The 13684-nt window shown below is 33.2% G+C and overlaps 1 protein-coding gene across 2 annotated transcripts in view; it reads right to left on the minus strand.

Moving 5' to 3' along the window:
- The window catches only part of PGAP1 (post-GPI attachment to proteins inositol deacylase 1), a 93995-nt gene that overhangs the window by 35800 nt on the left and 44511 nt on the right, over positions 1 to 13684 (minus strand). For both annotated transcript variants that reach the window (XM_003825302.7, XM_034954724.3), the window contains 6 exons: positions 8762 to 8839; positions 4454 to 4529; positions 2391 to 2464; positions 2234 to 2285; positions 1662 to 1728; positions 1143 to 1251 (listed from right to left, as the gene is read on the minus strand). In XM_003825302.7, coding sequence (XP_003825350.1) covers positions 1143 to 1251; positions 1662 to 1728; positions 2234 to 2285; positions 2391 to 2464; positions 4454 to 4529; positions 8762 to 8839 — 456 coding nt within the window. The remainder of the gene's footprint in view (positions 1 to 1142; positions 1252 to 1661; positions 1729 to 2233; positions 2286 to 2390; positions 2465 to 4453; positions 4530 to 8761; positions 8840 to 13684) is intronic.

A 13684-nucleotide genomic window follows, 5' to 3' on the forward strand; every position in this document is an offset into this window, starting at 1 on the left:
CAAAATAATATTTTAAAAAGAAATTCATCCTTAATTATCTCTACCATAAATACAACTTTTTGATAATTAGGAAGTCTATTTGATATTAGAAAGGAGATAAATACTTTTAGGGAAGTTTAAAATGATTTTGTCAAAATATGGACTTCTTGAAGATATGCAGTATTTGTAAAAAAAAAAAAAAGGACATTTTGAGAGCATGCAGTAGTTGGAGTCAAATTTTTATCACAATTTTTTCTATTGCTTTAATATTATAAATATGAACATGCAAAGTAAAAACTACTATGGCCCTGTAAAACCCTGAACTGTTAGAAACAGGATGCAAGATATCAAAGCAATAATAAATTCCATGAAATCTAAATTAATTCATAATATAAGTTCAACTGAAACTTGGCTGGAGGAACAGATTCTATTAATTTGACAAAATCAATCCTAGTTTATCTTTGAAAAGTTAGTTCTAACAAAGAATCCAAACATTTAAGCTTGGTTTAAAGCAGTTGAGCAGAAATAAAATATTTCACATAAACCAGAAGCCTATGTTGTCATAACCACTGAAATGAGTAGTTTAACCACTTAAATCTGGAATCTAGGGGCTCTTCATTCACGAATCCATAAGTAACTAAAATGTTACTCTCAAGTCTATTCCCCTTAACACAAAGAGATGTACTTTGATTACAAAATAAACACAATAGGTATGAAATCACACATTTTAATGACTAGCAGAGCTTAAAATAATTAGTGAAAAGGAAAGAAGATCCTTAAGCTAACAACCAGTACAGCTATACACCATTAAGTATCATGTCAGTTACTGCAGTAAGCCCATGTCAGCTGACCTCATGATGTTCTTGAATTTATAAAAAAGATTCTGGACTTGGGGCTTCCAAATTTAGAAGGTTAATCTACAGTCTCATTTTTTTGCTTTATCTTCTATTACTTATTAAGATGTACACATTTGCAAATGGCCCAGCTATGGAGATGCTAGGTGGTGTTAATAGGAAAAATGAAGAATATTTAAAATATTTTAAATGCCTATTTTTTATATGCATTGGCTTCCATGCCACCATATATCTGAAGCTTATATAAAAAGAACATTTCTAGCTTATTCTACAACTAAATCTTAAAAATTAATCAAACATACAACTTACCTCGTACCGACAGTCTGATGACGTGTACATTTTAAATAATGCCACATGGGTATCGTTTTCTGGTTGAGCAATATGGAGTTTCAGAGAAATTTCTGTGGAAGATGGAGCCCTGAAGAGATAACTTAAATATCAATTCTCAAATACAAAATGCTGGTAAAGAGCCATGGCTAAGTTAATCCTCAGCACAATACAACTGAATAATGTAGAGGAAGCTAGGTGCCAGACACATAATTGTGGATGGGCACTTTTTCAATGATATCACAATTGTTTGAATGCTCCCTCTAGGACACAGGAGTTGCAAGAGGGTGGAAGGGGGTTCAGGTTCCAAGGAAGTAAAGTTTAAGTTCTCTATCATTTCATAAGAATACTATATATTAAATTATAGGAACAATGCTACATAAAGGATACATACATTTTACTGAGGCATTTTAATAATTCATGATTTAAATAAATAAACTAAGCAGAATATCTATTATTCAAAAACACCAAAGTTTAAAGTAAATTCTTTCAAATACTTACTGTGCAATGGTTAGTGAATCTTCATAAGACCAAGGAATATGAAGTCTATAGATATTGGTTATTTCTTCTGTTAAAACATTAAAAAAAAATATTATTAACAACATGTTACCCTAAATGTTACATAAACTACTATAATATCTAACTAATTATACAATTGTCCATTTCATTAAAAAAATCAGTACAGGTTATATTACATGATAAAAAATTATGGCGAATTCCTAAATAATAATGCTTTAATTAGATTTATAATAGATATTACAGCAGATAGGCAGTATTAAGAAAGTGGAAAAATACTAAATAACTAAATCTGAATTACTACTATAAGACATAAAGATATATGGCATTTTTAAAATGTGGATATTTAAAGTGAAACAGATAAAAATGCTTTACTGTTAAGAAAGGGTCTATGTTAAATCCCCTGGAAATATAAACAACTTTTCTGTTATAAATTTAATTTTACTTCACATAAAAATATATGGAAGAATAAGTATTATAGAAAATTTGAGTTAACACCTATTGAGTCTTCAAATGACAATATTATTTTCTATACATTTTTTAGAAAACATATTTACCTTTGACTGCTGAGCACTTGCTTACCACGTTGATTTTAAAAGCTTGGTATATCTAATAGAGTTTGACCACAAAAACAAAATATAAAGGTTTACTTGTATGTTAAAGTAAACATTAAAGTAAAATCAAATCCTTTTTCTTGTAGTCAGGATTAATTACCTGTCCAAAGTTCAGAAGCTCTAGATTGTAGTATAGGCCATTTGTATTTAACACCACTTTCCTTGAAGACAATCCTGTTGAATTCAAAGTACTGTATTACTTAGAATATCAAGGAAGTTTTTAAAAACATACTGATTATTTAATTAGCATTAAGACAATGCCAATAATTAAAAATTTATTTACAGGTTTTCACGTCTGTATGGAGTTAACTCCTAAAAATCTAATCTCCCAGCAATAAACTCTAGACAAAATAAATTTTATTACTTCCAATCACATCTATCTGCTTTTAAAAAAGTCAGGTATATAATTCCAATTTCAGACAGGTGTACTTTCTTGGTAGATCTTTTATTTTACAAGCTTCTTATCTTCAATGATATGGGTGATTCAGAATTGTCATTTCTGTATTGTTCTGGGTAGTTTTGTACCAAAACAAAGGGTAGGGGGAAAAATAAAAATCCTAAAGTTTTGCCAAGTAACACAGATTCTTTTCATAAATAAAATGTAAAAAAAATATTTAAAGGGCACAGGAGCCAACATAAAAAAGTTCCCAATATTCAAAGCTAGAATAACTTAAGCAAAAATACATATAATGATAGAATTGGATTATAGCCCAATGAATAAAATAGATATCTCTGAGTCCATAGTGACATAAATAAAAATTGAATAAATAAATAATGGGGGAGAAGGGTCTACTTTATCTCAGGAAGAATTCCACTAAATGTAGAATACCAGAGTGATATTTGCTAAGTACTAGATGAACCAATGGATGCTAAAAATAGTGGGTTATTCTAAAGAAAAACAGGACATTTATATATTCTCAAAGTATGTCACCCCAGATATTTATTAATTACAAAAGGAAAAAGCAATAACATTATAGCGGAGAAATCTAGCAGGCACCACCTTAACCAAGAAAGGAAAATTAACATAACTAGTAATTAGAGATATCAGTATCACATATACTCAATATGATATAGTAGGAAATCCTCATTGCTTCTGTGGTATTTTGGCAAAAATACATAACCTCAATCTAATCATAAGAAAGTATTAGGCTGGGCACGTTGGCTCATGCCTGTAATTCCGGCATTTTGGGAGGCCAAGGCAGGCTGATTTCTTGAGTCCAGGAGTCTGAGACCAGCCTGGGCAATATGGTGAATCTCTGTCTCTACAAAAAATACAAAAAAATTAGTTGAGCATGGTGTCACATGCCTGTAGTCCTAGCTACTCAGGAGGCTGAGGTGGAAGGATCGCTTAAGCCCAGGAGGCAGAGGTTGCAGTGAGCTGGGATCATGCCACTGTACTCCAGCCTGGGTGACAGAGTGAGACCCTGTTCCCCACTCGCCCCACAAAAATGAAACAGACAACTCCAAATAAGGAACAATGTACAAAATAATTGAACAGTATTCTTCAAAGGTTTCAAAGTTGTGAAAGACAAGGAAAGACTGAGGAACTGTCACAGATTATAGGAGACTTAGGAGTCATGACAACTAAATGCAATGTGGAAACGTGGATAAGCAGGACATCTGTGGAAAAACTGGTGAAAAACAAATAAAGCCTGTAGTTTAATTAACAGTATTGCACCAATGCTAATTTCTTAGTTTAAAAAAATTGTATTGTGTTTATGTAGAAGGTCAACCTTAGGGAAATGTGGGTGAAGGATCTACAGGAACTCTTTTGTAACTTTTCTGTAAATCTAAAATTATTTCAAAATAAAGTTTAAAAGAATATTTAGAGAAATCTTGAAACCTTCTTATACAAATAACAATTTATAACTCTATATTAAAATTGTATTAAAAGGGCCAATAGGATAAATTTCACATAAGAACAGACACACAGACACATATATACACACACGCAATTACCTGCAAATGTATGTGATTATGGAAGTTCACTTCTCAGAATATGACTGCTAGCCCAATGAGAATAAAACCACTGAACCACATCATATAGTTATTCTAAGAACTATACTTGAAATATTCAACATTTGATATTACAAAGCTCTGCTTTACTGCAACTCTGTTAAAAATAAAAGCAATTCTTATGCTTTCCAAAAACAAAGTACTTACCAAAGGAAAAAAGATGAGTTACAGGAAGCTGTACGTATCTTTTCTCTTTTTTAAAGAATTCACAATCTACAACAAACTGAAATATAAAACATTGATTTATTAGAAAAAGTAAGTTAAATTTACAGTAAAGTATCTTTACTTGATGTTTGAGTGGAAAATAAAAGTCTATAAACCTCAGCTTTGGAGAAAGTATCATCTATTACACTATAATTCTGCCTATACTTAAGTGGCAAGAATTTCTCAAGGAGAGATACTATGCTGAGAAAACTTGATATACAAGCTTAACTTAATAGATAAATTATTCGAGGGCCATTTCTAGAACAACAGATTCATAGCAGTTTTTTTATAGTTAGCTTTAGGTGTTTGCATAAGAAGGACAGTAAAGGATGGATGAAAGTATTATCAGCCTAGGCTAATTCAAGATTAGTTAAAGATTTAGATACTATGTCTCTTAATACTTTCATAGTCAAAAGGAAAATGTGATTTTGTTTTATATCTTTTTGAAAAATCCTGTATTTATTAAAGATAGTCTAATTAGACTATAAAAGGCTGCTGGAGAAATACTGCCATTCATTGACACATGGCTAATGTTATTTGTGGAACACTATTTCAGGTTAAACAGTTATCACAGTAAGTGGAAAAAAGGTTTACTATGTACGAAGCCAGAAAAAGAAATGCTTTTCAAAAAAGTAAAACTATAATGTGACACCTGCATCATTATAATTTTTTGTAGTGACATTTCTTTTTAAATAACATTTCTATTAGCTGCATAAGAAACTCTGCTCTCACTTATCTGCAAGAACTGTTTCTGGTAAAGGAATAATTTCATTAAAATAATCTCTACAATGCAATCATATTATTTTGATCTACGGAAGCTAAAGAAAAATTAATCTGATGCATAACTGTAGCTAGCAAGTAGTTTGCTGTCTACAAAAGTGGAAAGCTAGTGGGGTCTATCCTAGGCTTTTCTAATAACTATACTTTAGATTTGTCTGAAGCAGTATTACTTTGTTTGCCTCTTGGGTAGATTTTTGATTGTTTTCAAAAGTGAAAAACAGACAGGGAAATTGCTATTAGATTAATCCATACACTTGGGGGAATAAAAGAAAAAACTTTTAAGGGGTTTTGCTTTATTTCTCCCTCCTTACTTACAAGGCAAAGAACACAGTCAGATATTTTCATTATAGAAAACAGCTGCTAAAAGATTATAGCAATCATTTATTGAACAGGATTATTCATTACATTTTTTACAAAGTACTTTTGGATAAGCCTATATCAGACAGGGAAGCAGTTTTTAAAAGCAATTTCATTACTTTGAACAAGTTTAAAATAATATAATTTTTATTATTGCTTTAAAAATTTGGCTATGCCTTTAGTTTTGCATAATGACAAAAACCCTACCCAGAGAAAATTCAAAGGCCTGTCTCTGAAACACCCAAGGTAAGTAAATTTCTAATGGGTTTAATTATTTTGTTTTCTGTTACAAAAAAAATGCAGATAAATTCCATATTTGCATTTCTAAAAATATACTGATAGAAGTTGACTCAAAAATGTTTTACACTATTTGAATATATGTCATGTTCTGATGATGAGCTATACATAGACATGCAAAAATTATGAAAGACTTAAGTTATAATTCTAGTGAGACGGGGTTGTACAACAGTAGAGTCAGCAGTGTTACTTTCCAAAGAGCATTAAGATGCATTACATATTTATTAGGCTGCTAAGACTGTCTATTTGCAGAAAGGCTCATTAATTTCTTGGAATAACCAGAGAGGGCCTTTTCAAGTTTGAGAAAAATGTTAGATTCATTCAAAACCAGCTTACCTGCCAGAAAAACCCTTTAAGAGAGCTTTTAGTATTGAAGATGCTGAATTACCTCTCACTTGAGCTAAGCAAAACAGAACAATGAATCCATTATAAGGTACTTGTGAGATTTAGTCATTGAGATGACTCCCAACTACATCCCCCTTTTCCTTTCTCTATTTCTCCTACATTTTTCTGATTATTTTGGCTACAAATCTTATGAACCTTCTCAGTCAATAAACATTTTCTTGTGCATTTATGCAGTAGTCACTGAAGGTTGAGGATGCAAAGTGGAATAAAACCTATCTGTTCATTACTCTTAAAGAGTTCACAATGTGGTCATGGCAACTGAGACATAAATAAATTATAATTCAACATAATAAATTTTTCAAAGAAGTTATAAAGTATCATGAGAATAAGTAAAAGATTACTGAGGAACTCTGGAAAAGGGAAAAAGGGACATGGGTTGGATCTTGAAGAGTAAGTTTGCTGGGTGAAATAGGAAAAGGGGAGTCCAAAGGGCCCTTTACCTCCATTTTCTTCCTTACCCACTAATTCTATCAAAATCACCATTCTTTTCTTTCTATTCCCACTTCCCTAGTACAAGCTGAGGATCCCTTATCCAAAATGCATGGAACTAGAAGTGTTTGATTTTTTTGAGATTTTGGAATATTTGCCTATACATAATGACATATCTTGGGGATGGAACCCAAGTCTAAACACAAAATTCATTTATGTTTCATACATATCTTACACACTTAGTCTTAAGGTAATTTTTATATTTTTAATAACTTTGTGCATGAAACAAAATTTTGACTGTTTTGACTACATCTCACCACATGAGGTCAGGGGTTGAATTTTCCAATTGTGGTGTCAGGTTGGCACTCAAAAAGTTTTAGATGGCGCGTCCTCATTATTATAGCAATGAGTATCCCCACCTGTCAGAAAGTTTTTAGAGTTTGGATTTTTGGATTAAGGGTGCTCAGTCTGTACAAGCCCCTTATGAGGTACCTAGTCTGTTTCTGATCTATTCTACAGCATAAGGAGATTAATCTTCCCAAATAAATGATTTCTGATACCATTACTACTATAGTTAAAAATCTTATGGCTTCCTACTGACTTCTGAATTCCATAAAGTCCTGAATCCTCCAATCAAAACTTTCACAATATGGCCATGAACTAATTTTCCAGACTTTTCCTCCACTACTATTCAAACCCATCGTGGCCATCCTTTCAAAATTATTATTTACTTATTCACTGTTTTTCAAATATACTTCATGCTTTGCTCTGTTGCTTTGTCTAAACAGTGCTGTCCATTATAACTCCTGGCAATGATGTCACTATTGAGCATCTGGAATGTAACTAGGACAACTAGGGAACAGAATTTTTTATTTTATATTAACTTAAATTGAAATAACCACATGTGCTAGTGATTCCTGTATTGACAGCATGGCTCTACAATGTTCATTCTTCCTATAAAAATCCTAACTACCCGTTAAGGCCATTTTGTTTTATTTTATTTCATTTTAAAAGTGGGGTCTCATTATGTTGACCGGGCTGCAGTACAGTAGCTATTCACAGGCATAATCATAGCATACTACAACCTCCACCTCCTGGGTTCAAATGATTCTCCTGCTTCAACTTCCCAAGTAGCTGGGATTACAGGTACTTGCCACCATGCCCACTTGAAAGCCATTTTAAATATCACCTTATTATAATGCCATTCTTTTTATGTACTTGCTATATTCTGATTTGTGTTATGTGTATTTGGGTAGTTCTTTTTCCACTCTTCCCTCTGCTCCAGTTACATTTCTCTCCCCCTTCCCAATAGTATGTAGTTTTTTAAGAACAGGGTCTTGTCAGCCAGGCGCGGTGGCTCACACCTGTAATCCCAGCACTTTGGGAGGCCAAGGTGGGCGGATCACCTGAGGTCAAAAGTTCAAGACCATCCTGGCCAGCATGGCAAAATCCCATCTCTACTAAAAATACAACAATTAGCTCGGTGTGGTAGCATGCGCCTGTAGTCCCAGCTACTTGGGAGGCTGAGACAGAAGAATCACTTGAACCCAGGAGGTGGAGGTTGTAGTGAGCCAAGGTTGTGCCACTGCACTCCAGCCTGGGTGACAGAGCAAGACTCTTTCTCGAAAAAACAAAACAAAACCAGGGTCATGTCTTCATTTGTGTGCCTCCTATAATTCCTGGTACATAGCCTTGTACTTAAAGGGTACCTAATATTATTATTATGTGCCTAATAATTCATAGATTTTGAAAGACTGATTGATAAACTGGAACCAGTTCTCACTTGGAACAAAGAAACTTGGGTTCATTCTGCTTAGTTCAAGTTAGAGTAGATGATCCTAATAATTTAACAGTCTTAGGTGGATCATCAAACTGGCTACTGTTTTAGATAAACTCTGTGCAGAAAAACTCATTGAAAAAGAACTGTAAAATTTAGCATGTGTCTCCAAAACATTCTAATAACAATCTTAACCCACTTGTTACCTTACTTCCATGAACAGATGGTACATAAACAACAAGGTGAGACAAAGATGGATAGTCTTGAAGTCTTAAGGTCAGATACTAAAATAAAAAAAGAAAGAAACTACTTTTATTTCTTAGAGATTAATGCATGTTTAAAGAAAAATAACACTTATTTCTTACTTAATTCGTTATCTTAAAAAGCAGGCTTCCAATTTATGTTCAGTACTTCATAAAATGCCCATGTTTACATTTCCAGGTCAATAATCCTGTTGAAAATCAAGTTCCTAATAATTATTATGTTAAATAGGAACTGCCAAAAATATTCTTTGGATCCCTTCACATAAAACAAATGACATTTAACATTAAATTTAATTATTGTCTATAATTATTTCCAAATTTGGTGTCTTTCTTTTTATAATTTGGTTATTTGTTACATATAGTATCACAGTATTGTTTCTACATTTATTTTGGTAGTATATAACAAAAAACATTCAATAGCTGATGAATGAATAAATGCTAAATATAATGAAAGAGTTACAATTTAATCTCAAATTATTTTGATCTAGCCCAAGTAGTAAAGAGTTGCTGTCTAATGGCATATCTGCACATCATCCTCTGGAATTTATTTAGCAAATGATAAAGACAAGTATGTCTAAATAATGCACCTCACCAAATGAGTAACTATTTATTTCTCAAAATTAAGACCAGTCCTATAGTCCATATTTTGAGGAATGAATTGGTAGAAGACTGCTCTATTTAATGAAAAGCCAAGGCACCAAATACAGGTTTTTTTGTTTTCTTTCTTGTTTTAATTTAACTTTTATTTTAAGTTCAGGGATAGATGTGCAAATTTGTTACACAGGTAAACTTGTGTCATGGGGGTTTGTTGTACAGATTATTTCATTACCCAGGTACTAAGCCTAGTTACCCACTAGTTATTTTTCCTGATTCTCTTCCTCCTCCTACTCTCCACCCTCCAATAGGCCCTAGTGTGTGTTGTTCCCCCTACATGTCCGTGTATTCTCATCATTCAGCTCCCACTTATAAGTGAGAAGATGCAGCATTTGGTTTTCTCTTCCTGCATTCATTTGCTAAGGATAATGGCCTCCAGTTCCATCCATGTTCCTGCAAAGAACATGATCTCATTCTTTTTTATGGCTGCATAGTATTCCATGGTGTATATGTAATACATTTTCTTTACCCAGTCTACTATTGATGGGAATTTAGGTTGATTCCATGTCTTTGCTATCGTGAATGGTGCTGCAATGAACACACATACATGTGTCTTTATAATAGAATGCTTTATACTCCTTTGGGTATACACCCAGTAATGGGATTACTAGGTCGAATGGTATTTCTATTTTTAGGTCTTCAAGGAATCTCCACACTGTCTTCCACAATGGTTGAACTAATTTACACTCCCACTAACAGCATGTAAGTGTTCCTTTTTCTCTGCCACCTCGCCAGCATCTGTTATTTTTTGACTTTTTAATAATAGCCATTCTGACTGGTGTGAGATAGTATCTCACCGTGGTTTTGATTTGCATTTCTCTAATGGTCAGTGATGTTGAGCTTTTTTTCCATATAATTGTTGGCTGCATGTATGTCTTCTTTTGAAAAGTGTCATTTCATGTCCTTTGCCCACTTTTTAATGAATTGTTTTTATCTCATAAATTTGTTTAACTTCCTTATAGATGCTGGATATTAGACCTTTGTTGGATGCAGAGTTTGCAAAATTTTTCTCCCATTCTGTAGGTTGTCTGTTCACTCTGTTGATAGTTTCCTTTGCTGTGCAGAAACTTTTTAGTTTAATAACATCCCATTTGTCAATTTTTGTTTTGGTATCATCATCATGAAATCTTTGCCCATTCCTATGTCCAGAATGGTATTGCCTAGGTTGTTTTCCACATTTTTTATAGTTTTGGGTTTTACACTTAAGTTTTTAATCCATCCTGAGTTAATTTTTGTATATGGTGTAAAGAAGAGGTCCACTTTCAACCTTCTGCATAAGGCTAGGCAGTTATCCCAGCACCATTTATTGAATAGGAAAACTTTTCCCCATTGCTTGTTTTTGTCAAGTTTGTCAAAGGTCAGAGAGTTGCAGGTGTGTGGCCTTATTTCTGGGTTCTCTATCCTGTTCCATTGCTCTATGTGTCTGTTTTTGTACCAGTACCATGCTGTTTTGGTTACTGTAGCCCTGTAGCATAGTTTGAAGTCAAGTAGTGTGATGCCTCCAGCTTTGTTCTTTTTGCTTAGGATTGGTTTGGCTTTACTGGGCTCTTTTATGGTTCCATATGAATTTTAAAATAGTTTTTTCTAGTTATGTGAAGAATGTCCATAGTAGTTTAATAGAAATAACACTGAATCTATAAATTGCTTTGGACAGTATGGCCATTTTAATGCTATTGATTCTTCCTATCCATGGTCATGGAATGTTTATCCATTTGTTGATGTCATCTCTGATTTATTTGAACAGTGTTTTGTAATTCTCCTTGTAGAGATCTTTTATCTCTCTGATCAGTTGTATTCCTAGGTCTTTTATTCTTTTTTTGGCAATATTGGATGGAACTACATTCCTGATTTGCCTCTTGGCTTGACTGTTGTTGGTGTCAATAGGAATGTTAGTTATTTTTGCACATTGATTTTGTATCATGATACTTTGCTGAAGTTGCTTATCAGCCTAAGGAGCTTTTGGGCTGAGACAATGGAGTGTTCTAGATATAGGATCATGTCATTTGCAAACAAAGATAATTTGACTTCCTCTCTTCCTATTTGGATGCCCTTTATTTCTTTCTCTTGCCTGATTGCCCTGGCCAGGTCTTCCAGTACTATGCTGAATAGGAGCGGTGAGAGAGGGCATCCTTGTCTTGTGCTGGTTTTCAAGGGGAATGCTTCCAGCTTTTGCCCATTCAGTATGATGTTGGCTGTGGGTTTGTCATTAGATGGCTCTTATTACTTTGAGATATGTTCCTTCAATACCTAGTCTACTGAGAGTTTTTAACATGAATGGGTGTTGAATTTTATCAAAAGCCTTTTCTGCATCTATTGAGATAATGATGTGGCTTTTGTCTTTAGTTCTATTTATGTGATGAATCACCCAAATACGGTTTTTAATCGAGTTTTGTTCTGGAAGTATGTGTGGGGTGGGAGTAGTTATATGTTCTAACAATATGTTTGCATTAAACATTTCTGAAGACACTTAGCTTTCCCCAATCTTCTTGAGAAGCACCAATGTGGGCAAGGAGGACAGAGATGCTCAAGCTAAAGAACCATTAATGAGTAGCCTTCTAACAATCTGACCAGATTCATGTGGGATGTTTATCAAACATAAACTCTTGGGCTTCATCCCGACTTAGCAAAGTCCCTGTGACAGACTCATATGTTCTAATGTAAATTAAAGAGCCTTAAAAGGGCCACATAAGCCACAGCTACAGGCAGCTAAGACCCACCAGACAAATGGTAGCTAATATGAAACATTAATTAGGAAGAACTTGGATAATCTGTGCAGCTATCCACTCTAATGGCTTTTAAGTATTTATTCTCAACAATGGCCAAGTGTTGAATTTATACGTGCTTTGATGGAGGGCTCCATCTATTTATTACAAGTTCAGTCCACAGAAATGCCTAACAATGATATAATTCTCATCTGACATTACTTTTATTGAGATATTAATATGAATAAAATTTACAAAATTTATTTGCTTTAGTCATCCCTTCAATTTCAAAGCAAAATAATTTTGTGTGCTGTTTATAAATGGCTAATACATATTACGTTCAATTTTGACTTTCATCAAAATAAAAGATCTATCCTCCTAAGCTGAGAACACACAAGACTGCAGAATGCTATAATACTTGTTTTCTAACTTCTCTCTTTCAGCATTTGCCATGAAAAGTAGGCAGCTGAAATAGCTTGTTCTCCTGCTGTTCAGCCAGCTGTTTCTTACATTCAGAACAAACAACATAGGGACCTATTGTTTGATATAGAGACTGATTAATCTTTGGAGATTTAAAAGAATAATATAAAAATTTTATGATTTAAGAAATACCTTTTAAAACATAGGAGCAAAGTACATTTTATTGGGTTTTTAATAATTTATTTCTTCTTAATCTTTATAGGCTGGACAGAACATCCAAATTAATCTATACAATTCATCCACGTAATAAAAAAATCACCTATACCCCTCAAGCTATTGAAATAAAAAAATAAGTTGAGGAAATATTTAATAACACCTTATAAATGAGTGTGCAGTAAGTATATCCTAACACTTTTGTTTGTTTTGATCCTGGTTAGGATAGTACCAGTGAGAAACCTTAAAAATGTTCAAGAGTCAATTTACTTTCCTATCATATTTGTTTGATAAACATAAGGTCACATGAATGAATATGTACAAATAAGATTGACCAAGGTGACAAAAAAATTGCAACCATTCCAAAGTGAAGTGTGACTTGCAATTATTTCTTCTGTCACCATTCCTCTCTGTTAGCATAAGTTTCTCATTCTGTTTGTACAGTATAGAGTTGACTATTCATACAAATAATTATAAGCATTCATGAGCAAAAATAACTAACTTAATTGGAGTTAATCGTGAAATAATTGGAAACCACCAGATGATTTCACTTTCAAGTCAATGAATGAGTCTAGGATTCATTATGAAACTATATTTTTAAAGTACAGATTTACTTGAAGACTGAAAACTATCAATCCGGATAAAACTTTATCAGTTACAATAAATACAATTTGGAAATTAGAACAGATATTTTCTTCACATTTTAGGATTATTTTGCTTTTTCAACAATAGATTTTGAGACTGCGCAAATAAGCTCTTTATAAAAGAACTTGCTGACCTACCAGAGTTGCTTAATCAAATCACAAACAACTATTAAATAAATCCCTGCTGTGACTTATCACCCTGAAGAGCACTAGATAAACTAGTTATTTGAGTG

This window comes from Pan paniscus, chromosome 13 (genome assembly GCF_029289425.2).
Source record: "Pan paniscus chromosome 13, NHGRI_mPanPan1-v2.0_pri, whole genome shotgun sequence".
Classification (NCBI taxonomy): domain Eukaryota; kingdom Metazoa; phylum Chordata; class Mammalia; order Primates; family Hominidae; genus Pan; species Pan paniscus.